The sequence below is a fragment of the Monodon monoceros genome, unplaced genomic scaffold, assembly GCF_005190385.1.
Source record: "Monodon monoceros isolate NGI ecotype Baffin Bay Population unplaced genomic scaffold, NGI_Narwhal_1 Super_Scaffold_21, whole genome shotgun sequence".
Taxonomy (NCBI): Eukaryota; Metazoa; Chordata; class Mammalia; order Artiodactyla; family Monodontidae; genus Monodon; species Monodon monoceros.
In genome coordinates this window covers 171727972-171746991 of record NW_021703778.1, presented here as the reverse complement: position 1 = coordinate 171746991, position 19020 = coordinate 171727972, and the positions used below count along the sequence as shown (strand labels likewise).

Sequence of the window (19020 nt, the reverse complement as noted above, 5' to 3'; positions counted from 1 at the left end):
GCAACAACAGAAGCCACCACAATGAAAAGCCTGTGCACCGCAACGAAGAGTAGCCCTCGCTGGCTGCAGCTAGAGAAAGACCGCACACAGCAACAAAGACCCAACGCAGCCAAAAATAAATGAAAATAAAATAAATAAATTTATTTTAAAAAAAGACAGGTAAACAATATAAACTGCTAACTCCGGTCTGGTGCAGCCCAACCCACCCTGCCCCGCAAACACAGGGCCCCGAGGCAATGCCTGTGCTGAGGCCAGGCGGACGGACAGACGGAGGGCGAGAGTGTGGCCTCTGCGGCCACGTGTCTTGGGTTCAAATCCTGGCTCTGTCCTTTCTAGCTGTGTGTCCTTGGATGAGGTATCATTTCTCTTTGAGCTTCAGTTTCCTCATCGGCAAAATATACACAATAACGATGTCTACTTCACAGGATTAAATAAGAATCCCTGCAAAGGGCATATCGGCACAGTGCCTGGCAAACAGCAACACTCAGGTGTCCTAGGACCCGCCGGAGGGTACACCATGGTGCCTGCCCCGTTCAGCAAACAGCCACCAGAACACGCTGGGGTACAGACGATACCAAAGATCGCGGGATCTCCTTAGAAGCTTCAAAGGCATTTCTTAACTCTCTGCTCTCATTTTTTAAGACTGACTTCCAGACCCAAGCCTAAAAGTCATAGAGCTCACTGCTACCCCCGTGGTGTCTTACTTCTAAGGAAACAGCTGAGCTAAGAGTCCAGAATCTGAAAGCAGCTGCGCCTTCAGGTGAAATCCCAATTTATGAGAACGGTCATTAGTCAAATAAGATTTCTCCTCACCAGTAATACACTCAATCATCTATAATTTTAAGCGAGAATGTGTATCTCCAATTCAGTCACTTTTAGCATCCCTCTGTGCTTTTCTGACACCTCCCCGTACTCTATCCTTGGCCACCCCAGAGAACTCTGAGTCTCAAAAACTCAACCCTCTTGGGCTGCGGAGAGAGATCTCCCTCCTTAGCTCTAAAGGAAGAAAGCCCGCAGCTGACAGACCGCTATGTTTCCAGAACTTCTCAAATCTGATGGCCTCCTCCCTGTCTGTACTGCATAAATACATAAAACCCGAGGGCAGGCAGGACACCAGCAGACATCTTTCTCAGCAGCTGGATTCCAAAGGATAAACAAGAATGGGAAATTACAAGGACACTAAGTTCTGAGCACTGATTAGACAGACAATTAACCAGTTCCCTTAGGCCCTTGGTGGACACAGAGACGCAGCTGGTCCTTACAGATTAATTTCCTTCTGCAAACTAACATATGGAGAACAGAAAACCAGGGTGGTGAAGCAGGAGGGCTGGTACCATAAGAAACATGAAAAGAAAGGGAGGGACTTCCCTGGTGGGTCCGTGGTTGAGAATCCGCCTGCCTGTGCAGGGAACATGGGTTTGATCCCTGGTCCAGGAAGATCTCACATGCTGCAGAGCAACGAAGCCCGTGCGCAACAACTACTGAGTCTGTGCTCTGGAGCCCGCGAGCCACAACTACTGAGCCTGCGAGCTACAACTACTGAAGCCTGCGTGCCTAGAGCCCGTGCTCCGCAGCAAGAGAAGCTGCCGCACTGAGAGGCCCACGCACCACAGGAAGAGGGGCCCCTGCTCGCCGCAACTAGAGAAAGCCCGCACGCAGTGACGAAGACCCAAGGCAGCCAAAAATAAAAATAAAATAAATGTATAAAATAAAAAAATAAATAAAAAGAAAGGGATAAAGAAAAGGAAATATAGGCATGCACGTGCGTGCACATCTGTGTGTGTGTGAGAGAGAGACAGAGAGAGAGAGAGTGAGTTAGTTTTAAATGACTAAAGAAGTGAAAAAATTTTAAAGGAGCTATAAAGATTATATATTCGGGTTGAGTTAGATAATCCCATTCCTTCTGAAGAGGAGGCTGGGTAAACAGACACAGGGAACATCAACCATCAGAGAGAGAGAAGACGTGCTGCTGGGTGGGGGAGGTCAGCTATGGACGAGCCAGGCAGACAGGATGAGGGGACTCTGATGTGCCATCAGCACCGCAAGTGGACCATGAAGGATGGAACTTCTGGACTAACAAGAAACGAGGAAAATGTAGCTGACTTAACCTAAGCTAGTCAGTCAAAGAGCCAGGCCTAAGAAAATCATGACCCTGGGTCCTAAATCTACTATCTCATTTTTTATGCTAACCCTGCTGAAGCTGGCTTTGATTAAATTTGAGAGGCAGGAAATCTGAGTTTCCTATTATTTCTGCTTCCTGGGACTTAAGTCAGAAAACATACTTGGAAGAAAGCTTTCACTCTCGCAAATTCTGACGTTCTTCCCCCAGTAATCCTCATCTTTTCAGCGCTTCCTAAATTGAGTCCAGGACTTCAGGGAAATTAATTTGTTGCTAAAGGGGAAATTAGCACACAGACAAAAATCACTGCCAACAGAGAAAAACACCTTTGTTGTGCTCATGTGCTATCCTGCTCCATGGGCAGGCTGTGCCTGGGTGTGACGCGAGGACCCCACTCACATTGTCAGTACTATAGGTTTTGTACACTTAACTACAAAGATTTTCTGGTAGAAGGCTCTAAAGAGTCTAATTCTAACAGAACTAGTGTTTGTCTCCTGACAGGCCTCGCAAAGCCACTCGCTGGGTGCCCTCTTCACAAGGCTCTCCCCCGGGGGGGTGGGGGTGGGGGGAAGGGCAGCACGGGCAATGAGGTAACTCCAAATCACTCCTGCCTCATTTGGGGAAGATGCTGATGAGAAAGTGATAGCAAATTAACCCTTAAATTGCCATGTCAGTGAGCAAATGCAAATGTTAAAAGGCAGCAGCAATGAACTCTTGGCTCCCAGCCCTGCCTCAGCATCCGTGGGCGGGGGGAGGGGGGAGGTAAACGTGCAGAGGGAGGGGCAGCCTCCACAATCTCCCCCATCCCGACCTCCGCTGCCCGGGCTGATGAAACCCGTGCCACCACCCAGGAGACGACCAGGATGCCAGCCTCCACGCAACCCAGGACCTACAAGTGTCGTCATCAGTACTCCAGCAGGTCAGCCCCAAGGAGCAGCACGGCAAGCGGATGTGGAGGCAGACACACCAGGAACCTGCAGGCTCCCCGGTGCGCTCGTAAACCTCACGGGAGATGACAGCACATTTCACACGACTGAGCTTTACTGATACTCAAGGCACTTCTAACTTACGGTTTTAGGGCAAAGCTGTCATTGTGTTTAAGGAAATATTGGTAATGTGGAATATTTTGTGGCCGGAGGAAACCAGGATGGAATTAAGAATTTGTCCAGAAATTAAAATGTGAATAATATACGTAGTGACCAAAAAGTGACTGAAGTCAACACATGTATTATGGTATTTACAGGTAAAAGTCAAGTTACTGACATAGCTGAAACCTAAAAGTATTTCTACAGCTGGAAAAGGTCATCAATGAAGACACTAACCGGAGAACTGAGTATGAATCTGGCAGAGATCAACTGTTTCAGACTTACCTCGTCTTCCTCTTCAGGCATCTTGACAGAATTATCCGGGGACGTTACAGGTTTCTGGTTACTGGGACCATTGGTTTCTTCCTTCCCATGTTCTGCCTCCCATTCTTGTAAAACTTCATCTATGTTGAAGCGGCGTCGATAATTTACAAAAAAGTTTTTCACTTGTACCACTGATTTGTTCCCAATCACATCTGAGATTGCCTGAAAATCTCGGCCGTATTTCCTGATGGCTAAGGATGTAAGAAAGCATTTTTTTCAACACGAGAAAAATAATAAAAAACACACACACACAATTGAGACTTACCCCTTACCCCTGAAACACAGAGGCTTTCAACAGCAGGTACTATCTTAGCGCACTAATGGAAAAGAGTAGTATAGAGTCCAGTGTGGATGACTGGCAGAGACACTCCGTGTGACCCTGTCACGCAGGGTCTGTACCTCCCTGACGTATGTCGCATGGTAACTGAAGTCACCCAGCAGTTACCCTATGCCATGGACATCCTACACTGGCCTCTTCAGGGTCCCCAGGACTAGAACACCTCCAACCATACAACCCCAACACGCGAGCTGTACTTCCTGACTACTCAGAACCCAACGAGGAGCTGCTAAAGTGAAATACACCTTTAAACACGGAGGCTCCCAGATTAATTTTTACATCTTGTGAGACATGGGAAAGGAAAAAAGTAAAGCCCAAAGAGAATGCAGTAATTTAGCTAAAATGATGCCCACTAGAAGGACGTAATCCTCCAAGAATTTGTTTCAACATGAATGATGTGCTGGGAGCAGGATGGGGTATAATTTTTTCCTGAAAGCGACTGCTGTTCCTAAACCTTTATTTTATAAGAACTTCCTCCTACCTTGTACGGCGAGAAGCTGCTCCTCTGTGGTCCAACGTGCGTTACATTTCTGAATGACCTGGGTATCCAAATGAGTCCTATTAGCATACTACCTTTAGAGATGAGTATGTCCTTATGAGGATTAATGAATCTTTTTCTCATATCATAATTTTAACATCAACTAGGTTTATAAAGTTATATCTACACCTTTCCTTCTAAGAGATGTGTACTGTAGACACAGACAGTAAATTCTTAAACACGTAAACTCAGGTGTGACTTCAAAGATGATGTTAACATAATCCTACCTCTGGAAGTCGATATGGTTCTATTCCACCATCAAGTTTTTCTTTTAGAGCACTGTTCGTCTGTTTAATATTCTGAATCTAAGGGAAAGAAGATTTTCATTTTTAAAATGAAACACTTTTATAAAGGTATGAAAAGAAGAGAGAACTGAGAAAGCCAAAAGAAACAAAAAACCAAGAGGAAAGAAGTTCCTAACCTGTAAGGTAGCCCAAATTTGAGGTCCCTATGGTATCCTTTGAGAGCAGCTAACTAAGTTCTTTAATTGACTTGCTTAGGGCACCGGACAAGAGACAACCAAGACGGAAGGGATGGTGGTAAAAAGGTGCCTGCGCACACAATCCTAATGCACCAGCTCGGCACAGGCGACCGGGGCCACAGAATGCACAACTGCAGTCTGACACAGAAGACAATGCCTGGGTTCCCACCACACAGAGCTGAGCTGAAGAAAGAGAGCAGGCAGAGTGAAGGCAGGACAGCCTCACAGCCCCGAGCCCCGCACGGACGCTACAAAGGGCAGAAGCCCCACCTGCAGGCTTCTTTAACGGGGAGGAGAAAAGAAAGCAGTATGTCAGTTTTCCACAAGTCTAATTCTGAGCAACAGTAACTTCATTTTCTCACAAATTACCTTTCCCACATTCTTGCTTTGATTCAGTGGACCTTTCACTGTCCTTGCCTAATCAAAAGAAAGACACAAACAATAAATACAAACCACTCAATCACTCCACAGCTGCTCTTTAATTCTGCACTCGCTCCTGAACAAGCTGGGTCACAGGAGGGGGCCCTTCTCTCTCAATTCTAAGCAGAGGGGCATTTCTGTGCCTAGCACTAGCCCTATCATTTTTCATTCTTCAATAATCACTTGAGCAAATAAGAAAGCAAGCAGAGGAACACATTCATTTTCCCAAGTAAAACACCAAAAATATTCATGAGCAGAAGGTGCCCTTGAAAGCAGAAATCCTATTAAGGCAAAGGAAGAAAAGCAGACATTTTAGAGATAGGGAAGGGGTGGGAGACGAGTGGAGATGGTGGTTCACTTTTTTAGTAAATCTCTCTCCTCTTCAAAAAAAACTTTTTACACTTATACAATTTTTTAAAACCCCACTTTCGACGACTTACGTTTCATAGATTTCCAGTTTCACAGATCCTTTCCTCCTTTGTTTTACTTCTTCTAAAAGGTTGAAGGGGTCGGGGGGTGGTACAGGAAAAATTTTCTATGCTATGGGACCAGTGGGCAAGTAAATAAGACCAGCACTTTTAAGAACCAGAAATTGACCCTGTCTGCCCTTACCAAGGGCCTCAAAGTCTGCCAGAAATACAGTCTACTCCAAATCTTTTGTAACGATGCCACATCAGAACATAAAAACAACTGAAAAGAAAAATACTGGAAACATGCACAAAATTCACTCTACAGTAAAACCAAAAACCAGGACCTTGCTTTACTGAAATTTGTTTTAGTTTATTTTGAAAAGGTACAGATCAGAAGAAAATACTTGAAATTTACTCACAGTAAGTAATTCCAAGCTCTCAGACCAGCATAAGCTGACAGAACTCTCTCTGATAATGAAAATATTCTAAACTTGGGCTGCCTGACAGGGCGGCCACCTGCCACACGCTGCTACTAAGCACCTGAAAAGTGGCTTATCCAACCGAGGAGTCACATTTTTAATTTTTCCAATTTTAATTAATCCGAACTAAAATCTAAAGACCACACGTGACTACCACACTGAACAGCACAATCTTAGACTCTTCTCAGAGCTCACAGTTACCAACAACCCACAAAATACCCATAAAATACTGCAAGGCACTCGGATTATGCTCCCTGAATTCCGAAAACTAGGCCTAGAAACTTCTGACAGGGAATGAGCAAATTCTCAAAAGTCAGGGATCTAGACATAACTGAGCTTCATAATTATTATTCATGGTAAACCTTGTTTCATTTATAGCAGGGGTTGGGAAACTATGACCTACATACCAAATCCAGCCTACTGGCTATTTTTGTAAATAAAGTTTTATTAGAACACACACACAAAAAAGTCAGGGGTATGTCCACTAGAACATATATTCAATTTCATGCCCCCCCCCTCTCCCCCCTGGCATTCCAGTTACTCTTATATGTTAGAAAGCTGGGCGTGTGTGTGTGTGTGTGTGTGTGTGCGCGTGCGTGTGTGTATCGATCGCATTGTGATTAAGTGATTAAGTAACAGGCATTTTCCAACCTGTTTAACACATACATTTTCCCTCTAAAATCAATGGATAAAGAAGCATTGAGATTAAATGAGTGGCTACAAGGTGAAACACCCACAAATCCTGAACTAAAAGTTAGCTCTATATTTTCATTTACCTACGTGTTTGCTCCTAATCATTTTCCAAATTAGCAAATGTCCAATGTTTACTAATCAGAATAAGAATAGGGATTAGTTGCCAGCATCATGCCAATCGGAAAGAAGCCAGAGTGGCAACAAGCTGGATAAGAAACAGGATACAAAAAGTAACCAGCATTTAAAGAAAAAACAAAAAAAGCAGTTGACTTGGCCTGGTGCCTTACCTAGAGCTCCTGGCTGAACACAACTTTCTTTTTCTTATTTTATTGGGTATTTAGTGATTCTTCTCTAAGGTCAGACCATTTCATTCTCTCCACCCGGAAAGACCTGATGCAACCAGCAGTGTCTGCTGGCTAACCTGACGGCCGTTCCCAGCCCCCTTCTCACTTGTATCTTTGACAGTGGCTGATGATTTCCTCAGTGCTAGGAGGAGCCGGGCTGCAGAGCCCTGCCACACCAAGTCCAGGAGGTTCTGGGAAAGCAAAAGCTTTTCCTCCACTCCCTCTTCTTACTGCCCTGAATGCAGACACGAAGGTGACAAAATGGCTTCTGCAGCGTCCAGTGTGAGGCAACAAGCAAGATGAAAAGCCTAAAAGCTAAGAATGGTGGAGCAGGAGAATCTGAAAGAATCTGGGTCCCCAAGAGCATCACTGAACAGAGGAACTAACGCCAGCAATCACTGATGTTGGAATTTCTTGTTATTTGTTAAAAATAAACCCTTCGCTGTCTGAGCTGCTGTTAGTCAGGATTCCTGTCCTCATCGGATGACGGTTTCCCTGGCAAACAACCAGACATGGGGGCATCCAGAATAGCATGCCCACTGTGTGACTGACCGCCATGTGCATCTGAAGGGCAGCTGGCAGAAGCCCTAAAGGCGGTGGAAAAGTAAACAGCTGACCTCACCTCTTAGTAAGTCAGCCTCTGAGCCTTCTCTCCAACAATGTCAACTCTGAGCAGCTACCTTCAAATAAAAAATTCCTGCTCTTGACCCTGGCTCTGAAAACCAAAGCCTCTTTATCTATCATACTACAAAGTCAGTAACACCTCTGTAGAAGAAAGGGTCTCTTTCCTTCTTTGACATATTGACACCGAACAGCAAGCGTCAGGAACTCACTCAGCAGAGGGGATTGAGGCCCCTCGGAGAGGAAGGTGAAATGCACAGAGGAGCTCCCAGCCCCAGTCACAGAGCTCTCCCAGCGCAGATGCAGCTTACTACGACGCCCTCACACATCCTGTAAGATCAGGCAGGCAAGGATTAATCTCATTTGAAAAAAGAGGCCCAGGAAGATTAAGTGATTCTCCTAAGATTAGAATGCAGCTGTGGCAGCCGCAAGCCCGCAACTCCGAGGGGCGCGCCGGGTCCTGGTCTGTGCAGCCTCCTTCACCAGGGGACAGCCGGGGCCACAGACCCCACCCTTCTCTTCTCAGCCCTGCCAAGGCAGCCATCAAGACTGACAAATCAAAGGCGGCACGAACTGAAAGTGAACCACCAGTCCATAATTCATCTTGCATTTGGGGTCGGGGGGAGGTGACTAACGGAAGGGCAGCACTGGGCTGCTCGGCTAACTTTTGGGTTTGACTTTTACACAAAATCAGACGAAAAGACAAGGAGGAGCCATCTCTCACACGAAGCACGAATGATCAGGAAAGGATGCGTTTTAAAAACAATACTCTTGGGGCTTCCCTGGTGGCGGAGTGGTTGAGGGTCCGCCTGCCGATGCAGGGGACGCGGGTTCGTGCCCCGGTCCGGGAAGATCCCACATGCCGCGAAGCGGCTGGGCCCGTGAGCCATGGCCGCTGGGCCTGCGCGTCCGGAGCCTGTGCTCCGCAACGGGAGAGGCCACAGCAGTGAGAGGCCCGCGTACCGCAAAAAAAAACCCAGAAAAACAAACAAAAAAACCAATATTCTTTACAAGAGCACCAGAAATGTACCAAACATGTAGGAATAACACTAATAAAGGAAATACAAGGCTTATTCATAGAGAATGACAAAATACTGGAAGAAACTAAACATCTAGAGAAGTGCAGGGATATATCATGTTCATGGATCATAAGATGTTAATTCTCTATATTGATCTATACATTCAACACAACCCCAATCAAAATTCTAGCAGAATTACTATTCTGGAAATTGAGAAGGTGATTCTAAACTTTATATGGAAATACAAGGGCCAGGAATAGCCACCTTGGAGGACTTCTCCTACCACACATATCCATTCATGATTATGTATTATTAAGACCATATAGTACCGGTGAAGAATGGACAAACAGAACTCCAAACCTGACCGATACACATAATGGACACCGGATTTAAGACAAAGGTCCCACAGCCTTACAACAGGGAAAGGGTAGTCTTTTTTAATGAATAGTACTGGGTAAACTAGATATCCGTATGAAAAAAAAAAAAATTTGACCCTACATGTAACAACATACAAACAAAAACACTGCCAGGTAGACTGAAGATCAAAATGTAAAAGGCAAAACAACACTTTTAAGATAGTGTGTAAGAGTATCTTCGTGACCTCAGGAAAGGTTCTTAACAGAACTCAAAGAGCACTAACCGTAAAAGACAAGAATGAGAAACTGGACTACCTTAAAACTAAGAATTTCTGTTCATTAAAAGATACCACTAAGAGGGCTTCCCTGGTGGTGCAGTGGTTAGGAATCCACCTGCCAATGCAGGGGACGAGGGTTCGAGCCCTGGTCCCGGAAGATCCCACGTGCCGCGAAGCAGCTAAGCCCATGCGCCACAACCACTGAGCCTGCGCTCTAGAGCCACAACTACCGAGCCTGCGCGCCTACAGCCCGTGCTCTGCAACAAAGACAAGCCACTGCAATGAGAAGCCCGCGCACCGCAACAAAGAGTAGCCCCCACTCGCCGCAACTAGAGAAAGCCCACGTGCAGCAACGAAGACCCAACACAGCCATAAATAAATAAATAAATGATAGATAGATAGATAGATACCACTAAGAGAGTGAAAAAGAACCCCTCAGAATGGGAAACATGAGACCATTCCCCCAGCGCCCCCGTAAGTCCACCATGAGGTCACACAGCATGGTGGAGGGGAGGTCGCTACTGGCATCCAGTGGGTCGAGGCCAGAGATGCTGCTAAACATCCTACAAGCAGCAGAACAACCCCCAGAACAAAGCAATTATCCAGCCCAAAATGTCAACAGTGCTACAACTGTTGGAAATCCTGATGTGGTGCAACCAAAACTCACGTAAAGTGACATGACCACTTTGGGAAACTGTCTGGCATTGTTTTCTAATGTCGGTCATATGCACACTCGATAACCCAACAACTGCACTCTTAGGTGTTATCTCCAACAAAGATGCACCCACAACACACCCAGAGGCACATAAAACAACGTTCCTATCAGTATCATGTGTAAGAGTCAAAAACGGGAAACAACCCAAATGTCCACTCAAAGTAAAATGGATCATCTGTTGGGTATTTATACAGCAATGAGAAAGAACAAGAAGTATGGCTGTTACCTGGATAGATCTCACACGCTGAGTAAGAGCCAGACACACACACACACACCCCTACTTTATCATTCTGTTTATATAAAATCAAAAACAAGATAAAAATAACATGGTTTTAAGTCAGAACAGTAGCCACCCACCGGGAGAAGGTGGGTAATGAACAGGGGGCATGAGTGAGGCTTCTCAGGCAACGACGCATTTCTCAAGGGTAGATAAAGGGGCTGTGGAGGCGATGCTCCACGTCTTCATCCAGACAGAGGTTACTTGGGTGTGTTCATATTATGACAAGTCATTGAAATCTGTATCTATATTGATATCTGTATAAAATTTCAACTTCACGGTTAATTTAAGGGAAAAAAAAATCAACGGGCCTAAGATCTTCTGTCCAATTCCTTAGAAACAAAATGCGCTTTTGAGATTTGGGGAAAGAGAACATCCAAGTGAGTGAGAAGTAAGAACACGTCTAAAGTGCAGTTAACTCTTCACCCAGGACTGGGCTCACGGGTACCTGTCGTTTGATTGACACCAGCTCCATGTCCAGTTGTCTCAGCACCGTGGTAGCAGCAGTGGCATTCGCAGAAACAGCCTCCACGTCTTCTTGAGAAAGAAACATTCCTTTCGGAGGTTTCCTTTTTGCTCTATTTTTAGCTTGTGTACTATGTTTTTCTTTTTTGATCTGAGGAACTGTCTCAGTAGGGGGCACCTGCATGACACACATATTCGATAAATGAGAAACTAAAAAAACTAAAATGCCAAATGAACAGTAATAAGCATATTTTCTTAACATGGCTCCAAACAATCTAAGACAAATACCACGCCATATCATAATTACCATCTACAAGTTCTAATACACAGTTAACAGACAAAAACATTGGCTACTGAACTTTGGCTAAATAAACACTTCAAAGTGGACTCCATCCATTTCCTTCCTATACAGATACATCCTTATTCTATAAACCTCTGACAAGAAGGATTCCCAGCTTCCTGCAGGAACACAGGAAGAAAAAATAACCTGTCTTCCCTTCTGGTGAGCTTTGTATTTATGAATAAGGAGTTATTTTACCCAAACAGTCCCTAGCAAATGTAGATGGACATACGACCACAGACAGAGAAAAGAAAAAAAAATGATTCAGCACATGTATAAGGATCCACTTAAATTCTTTAAATCTTTATAGATGGTTATAAAAATAAAAACTTCAATATGAAACTTGTTTATACACCTTTTCGGTTTCTTTTTTTGGATGACACAACTTTTAGGGCAACTGCGTAACTTGCTTCAAAAACTATATGCTGTCATTTAAAAATGCATGACTGCTGCTTATTTTTTTAAATGCTTTCTCTAAAACCAAAACCTTTGGAAATGAAATGCACTAATATCTTGGCAAGGAAAGGATAACATCCTAGTGGCAACCATTTTAAGAACAAGAAGTTTTGGTTAACTGTTTATAATTTCATCTTGTCAGTGTATTAACACTGGCTGGTAAAGCTGAAAATACATTCAGCTTTTTGCTTCATATTTTAAAAGACTGAGATAAAAAGGCAATGCAAACCACGATGGTAGCAATAAGCTCTCAAACAAGTGGTAATAAACAACACATAAAAATATAAGTAGACAATAAACTATGTTCTGCAATAGCGCTATGCTTTCAGTAAAGATCACCTATTGACCATGTGTCTTTTTTTTTTTTTTTTAACATCTTTATTGGAGTATAATTGCTTTACAATGGCGTGTTAGTTTCTGCTTTACAACAAAATGAATCAGTTATATATATACGTATGTTCCCATATCTCTTCCCTCTTGCATCTCCCTCCCTCCCACTATGTGTCCGTTTTAATAACACTTTAGTAGGTAAAGAAACTGAGATTTAACCATTTTTCTTTTTAAATTAGAAACTGCTATATAAATAACAATTACAGAAATTAATATAAAACCAAGCCTCTTTCATTTAAAATGTTCCGTTGAAGAACCTAATAAATAACAATGCATCAAAACAAAGCTTACTAAAAATTGCAAGTACAATTTGATTTCCCAAAAAGCAATGTAATTTAGCTAATCCTTAAAATGATCTTGTTATTTGGGCACTCATATAAATCACTGGTAAGAGTGCTATCCAGAAAGAATTACCAGTTTCCTATTTGATAATATATACCATACCAAAAGAAGCCTTAAGAATATATCTAGAACACTTTGACTCAATAATTCAACTTCCAGAAATTAATTCTAATGGGAAAAATTAAGTGCACAAATATGTAGTCATGAGATCAGCATTTCAGCATTACTTACAGGGAAAAAGACTGTAAAAACCCGTATAAGATTAATTAACTCAGTTATAAAAGATCTGTAATGATGGAATAACATACAGCTATGCATACAAATATGTTTGACATAAAAATATGTTCAAGGTTCAGTATTGACGTTCCTCAAGAAACTAAAAATAGAGTTGCCATAAGATCCAGCAATACCACTCCTGGGCATATATCTGGACAAAACTATAATTCGAAAAGATACAGGCAGCACCCCTATGTTCACAGCAGCACTATTTACAATAGCCAAGACATGGAAACAACTTGAATGTCCATTGACAGATGAATGGATAAAGAAGGTGTGGTACATGTATACAATGGAATATTACTCAGCCATAAAAAAGAATGAAATAATGCCATCTGCAGCTACATGGATGGACCTAGAGATGATCATACAAAGTGAAGTAAATCACAAAGAGAAAGACAAATACCACGTGATACCGCTTACATGTGGAATCTAAAATAGAACACAGAAGAACTTATCTACAAAACAGAAACAGACTCAGACACAGAGATCAGACTTGTGGTTGCCAGAGGGAAGGGGGTTGGGGGAGGGATGGACTGGGAGTTTGGGATTAGCAGATGCAAACTATTATATAAAGAATGGACAAACAACAAGGTCCTACTGTACAGCACAGGGAACTATATTCAATATCCTGTGATAAACCATAATGGAAAAGACTATATACATAAAACTGAATCACTCTGCCATATACCAGAAACTAACACAACATTGTAAATCAACTATACTTCAATTTAAAAACATGTTCAAGGCAGAGTAAATTTAAAAGGTTATAAAATTATATATTAAGATCCGATTTTATATTTTTTAAGCATACAGATTCAGAATTATGTATAGGCATATATATTTTACAGAGGAGGTCGTCTGGAAAGAGTCACCAAAATGTTAATAGTGATATGGGTGATGAAATGATAAATCATTTTCATTTTTCCCTTTTGTTTAGCTGTATTTCCTACATGTCTATAAAATCATATATTATTGGTGTAATTTTAAAGTTTAGGTATGTCTAGACCCTTTCGTTTTTCTCATACTTTAGTACCTTTTGAGATAGAAAACCTTTTCAGATTTTACTGAAACTACAGACTCTGTCTTTAGAAAAACACTTATGTGAACACATGTAAAAGTCATGCCCATGCTGGGATTCCATACTCCACCCTGAATGAGGGGCTGATGGGCACCAATGGGCTGAGGCCCTCTTTCCTCAGCTGTGGTGGTGGCACCCATCAGGGAACTGCTGCAGGCAGCTCTGTACCGTGGGGGTACCCAACTAGGCCACAGAACCCTGGTCTACCCGGAGGGCCCTCGGGGACCCCACATATGCTTTATTCAATTTTTATGAATGGGCAAAATAATGCAAGACTCTAACCCCCATTTCAAAAGGCTAAGACCGTCCAGACACCCCATTGTTCTCAGTGGACAATTTACAATAAGTAAATGTTATAGATATACCCTCCCCAAAGTCATGTATAATTGTAGGGATAGGGATTCGTGGACCTCTTGGATCCAGAGACTATAAACCCTTGGCATAATGATTTTTAAAACGTGAGAGATTAAAACTTCACCATGATCCAGAGGGTGCAGGCCCCGGGCACATACAGAAGGAAGGCGGCCACCAGAGCCGAGAGGAGGGGCCGAGCTCGAGCCCGGTCCTAACAAGGCCCCTATGTAACCTGCTGAGCGAAGGGCCCAGGAAAGAAGGCAGTGAGAACTGTTACCCTACATAAAAACTTTCCTCGTTGATGCCATTTTTTCCTTTAAGGCTTCCTTTCTCGTATTTCTTAGCAAACAAAATTCTAAGTTCTACAAAGCAAAGTTAGTATTGTTTAAAGAGCCATACCGTGATGCCTTGTACACAGCACTTAATATATTAAGTAGAATGAGAAAAAGGAATGTTTTACTTATGAAACTAGTAATGAAATTTATTTGTCTTAACAGTACTGGGGGAAAAAAATACCTCCTTTTTGCTTTCCTTGTTTTGATCAATCTCAATGTCAATGGCGTTATTTCCATTTGTTTCTTCCAGTTCATCCTCACTGGAAGACAAAAACAAGTTACTGAAAGATTATTTTCTACTAATTCTATTTAATACACAAATATAAGCAATATATTGATTTAATGACAGATGTAATACAAAATTAGTATATGTTTTCAGAATGCTGAGATAAATACATTTTTACAATTCAAATAAAATACCAATTCCATAGCTCTTTTAGTCTAAATGATTAAAAAAGCTATTAAAATGGGTTTCTAACTCCCAAACCAGGCCTAAAACATTGTCGCTTTATTATTTGTAAAGTGTTTTCTCTCAACTAAAAATGTCAAATTTAAGACATTTACTATAATTCTCCATAAGTAGCTAATGGAGGACCAGGACATGATCATTAGATATAACTGAGAAATTATTCAGGAATAAAGCCTATTGTATTGGGAATAAATTCACCAACAAGTAAAAATCCATGTTCAAGTCCCACCTGTCTACTCACAACTACACAAGTCTGAGAATGGGAGAGGCTTTTTGGTGGCCCGAATAACTGGTATTTTAAGTTAATTTTAAAAAGAACGCTCGCAAAAAACAAACAAACAAAAAAGAACGCTCACATTGATATGGTGCATGCTTTTGTTTATATCCTTCCATGCAGTATTTCTTACTTAAAAAGAAAAAAAAGGGCTTCCCTGGTGGCGCAGTGGTTGAGAGTCTGCCTCCTTTTGCTTAAAAAAAATGTGAAAGCGAAGGCTCACAGCAGCCAGGCAGCCTGCCCCAGTCTGCCTGCAGCTAAAGCCAGCTGAGCAGTGGTGGCAGCAGAACACTCAGGGTTTCAAATGTCAACACCCACTTTGTCTCAGGAACCCATCCCATGTGACGCACCCACTGTGCTCTCCTTCTCCCCCAACCCACCCCCAAGGCCCACAGTGGTAAGAAGTTCTGGCTGAGGAAAGCACGTCTGAGAGGAGAAAGAGCCAGGGGTGGAGGGAATTTTCCCAGGCCCTGCCGTTCCTTTCACAGGGAGGTCCCGTTAGAAAGACAACAATCTCTCAGGTGCTTCTGCCGTGGCCAGGGTGCCCCTCCTCTGTTTGCATCCTGATGGTGTGAAGGTGCACCGGGAAGGTAGGAGCACCCTTGTGCAGATGCAAAGTGAGAACAATGCCCTTATCGCTTCATCCTCAAGGATAACAAATCCCAATCTTCTTTTTTTTTTAAATTTAATTCTGATTTCAGCTTAGTAAACCGCACTTGTTTGTAGTAACAGACTTAGTTTATAAACAGTAAACTAGACCTAACATATAAAGGAAACAAGGAATTTTAATCAAAAATTGCTATAGGGCTTCCCTGGTGGCGCAGTGGTTGAGAGTCTGCCTGCCGATGCAGGGGACACGGGTTCGTGCCCCGGTCCGGGAGGATCCCGCATGCCGCGGAGCGGCTGGGCACGTGAGCCATGGCCGCTGAGCCTGCGCGTCCGGAGCCTGTGCTCCACAACGGGAAAAGCCACAACAGTGAGAGGCCCGCGTACCGCAAAAAAAAAAAAAAAAAAATTGCTATAACACTAAAAACAAATTCAGTAGAGTTTGCTACTTTTCTTTGGTCACAAAGAGTACTGATCCATAAATAGACCCACTAGTTATGTATGTTGCAAACTAAAAAATATGCAGATGTGTCAAGGTCAACAATTTTATAGAATCTTATGGTTGGAAAGAGCTTCGCAGGTGTCTCCAAAAGTGATAATTCTCAATCTGTCCCCACAGGTTATTCTCTTTCATTTGAAATCATAAGATACTCTCCTAACACAGGGCCACAGAGATCATATAGTTTATACTTCTTCATTTTATTTTGTATTGTTAATTTATAAAAATAATATATTATAGAAAATATAATTTTTAAAAGCCACCTATATTCCCACTACCATAAAACCCACTATGTTTGTGTGCTGCCTTCTAGACCTGAAGCATCTTCATTTTAGAGCTGAGGAAATAGAGGCCTGGAAAGGAGTGACCCAACCTGCCTGTGAGACCATCAGCAGACCCTTCAGTTGAGACCAGAACCCACTTCTGCGGGTGAGCAAAGGCTGCTTCCCTGACTCTGCTGTATGTAAGGCTGAGGGCGTGATGGTTAAGGTGCGTCCTATGCACTAAGCTGTCCTTAAAACTAACCTCCTTATTAAGAAGTCATAAAATGTTCCCCTCTCACTCACTCACATACACAAAATGGATGGAAAAAAAAGGAAGAAGGAAATCTAAACTGTAGATTTTAACATACCAAACATAAAAATGTCAACTGAATCCTGCAGAAGCACACCAAGTAAATTTCAACATAAGAAGAGATTCCTTTTTACTAAAAGAAGACACCCTTAAGGGGCACAGAGGAATGTGTTGGAAAGTTCACTCATTCAGAACAAAGTGTGCTGACTGCAGAGTGGTGAGAAAAGACACCTTTAGAAGGTAGCACTCATGCATTAACACAGCTCATGAGCATGGAGCTGAAGAATATTTGTGTATGTTCTGGTTCCACCAGGAAGGAACTGGGGGAAATCCGGTCCCTCTACCTTTCCTTTGTGTACCCACCAGCTCTTAGAAATACCGGTGCAAAGATCTCCAAAGGGGTGAGACACCACCCCGCGTGCATACTGACCTTTCCTCCCGCTCCCGTTTCTGTTTCCGAGCGTGGCGATCCATCACGCTGGTTTTAGTCCTCGTCTTCTTCCAGGAGTAGTAAAATTTCACCAGGCTTGCTATAGATTTATCAGGAAGCTAAATACAAAAAATGAGTTGGCTTAGATTTAAAGCTAATCTTTAAAAATCAAATGTGTGTAGATATATTTCATAAGGATCACTCTCATGTATTCAGAAATGTCCTAAGTCACAGCCATTTTCCTCTGAATTCACAAAAGAACTCTCATCGATACATTTTCAAATTACTGAAGTTTGACTGTAAGTGAAACTTAGCCCATGAAAGACTGCAGTCAGCTTAAGATGAATCAGAGTTTTCACACGACTACAGCTTCTACCATAACTTCTAGGTTATTTTTTTTTAAATTCATTTTAGCACTAATGTAACCGTCAGTAAGCTTTCACAGTAGGAGTCCACCAATACCTTTCTAGAAGTGACAGGTCAGCAAAACTCCCCAGGGAGACAGGGGCCCCATGATGTTTGGCCTCGTCCACCATCAGAGACCCTTTCTATCAGAACACTCTGGGGGGACTTCCCTGGTGGCACAGTGGTTAAGGATCCACCTGCCAATGCAGGGGACATGGGTTCAATCCCTGGTCCAGGAAGATCCCACATGCCACGGAGCAACTAAGCCCATGCGCCACAACTGCTGAGCCCACGCGCCGCAACTACTGAAGCCCGCACACCTAGAGCCCGTGCTCTACAACAAGAGAAGCCACTGCAAAATGAGAAGCCCGCGCACTGCAACGAAGAGGAGCCCCTGCTCGCTGCAACTAAAGAGAAAGCCCGCGTGCAGCAATGAAGACCCAACGCAGCCAAAAAAAAAAAAAGGACACTCAGGGTCGTCCCGACAAGAGGGGTGGGGTGGGGTGGGCTGAGGTACAGCTATCAAGCTGGGAGGTGCTAGGGAATAGCTCACTCTTGTAATGTGAAGCCTCTCACGCACCCAGTAGCTTGCAGTGAGCTGCTTTATTAAAAACGGGAACACTCATGCTCGAGGATGACAGCCCTACCCTTCAGGTACATTGCGGGGCCGGGGGGGTTGGGGGGGGCACACAGTGAATGGTCTCACCTACTCACCATTTGTTGGATTCTATGAAAAGTTTTCCCGTGAAAACTAAAGGCTTGCTCAAATAAGACTTTATCTTCCACAGTCCACTCATCTGGGAAGGGGGTAAAGTTGGGCAAATCAGCCAATGATTTTTCAATATTATGCTTATGCCAAAAGAGCATCCCAAGAGCCTAGAAAAATAGTATCAGTGAAATTTTTAGACCAACAACATGACTGACATGACTGAAACATTAAAGTGGAAATGAGGCTGGCACAAGAAGAGCAAGTATTTCTTCATACCCAGACAAATTCACAAATGGCGAACCCACGTACACTGCTAAGTGGCAGACGCTGATCCGTGCCCTTTTGTACACTAACTCATTTGTCTCAAGCCCTATGAGATAAGTTCCATTATTCTCAATTCTCAAGTTGGAATATGGAGGCCCTGAGAAATTCAGTAACTTGCCAATGGTCACAGCTAGTGAACAGCAGAAGCAGTGGGACTCTGGAATCTGTGCTCGTACAGGGTCACACTCTAAAGCCA

General features: G+C 43.2%; 1 protein-coding gene across 3 annotated transcripts in view; it reads right to left on the bottom strand.

The window, feature by feature from the left end:
• RCOR1 (REST corepressor 1) overlaps positions 1-19020 on the bottom strand; it is a 126022-nt gene that overhangs the window by 10333 nt on the left and 96669 nt on the right. For 2 of the 3 annotated variants that reach the window (XM_029237299.1, XM_029237298.1), the window contains exons 5-12: positions 18506-18667; positions 17387-17505; positions 14717-14795; positions 10945-11139; positions 5254-5301; positions 4631-4708; positions 4347-4404; positions 3490-3719 (exon numbers count right to left, since the gene is read on the bottom strand). In XM_029237299.1, the coding sequence (XP_029093132.1) occupies positions 3490-3719; positions 4347-4404; positions 4631-4708; positions 5254-5301; positions 10945-11139; positions 14717-14795; positions 17387-17505; positions 18506-18667 (969 nt within the window). The remainder of the gene's footprint in view (positions 1-3489; positions 3720-4346; positions 4405-4630; positions 4709-5253; positions 5302-10944; positions 11140-14716; positions 14796-17386; positions 17506-18505; positions 18668-19020) is intronic. The other variant, XM_029237300.1, reaches the window with a different exon arrangement.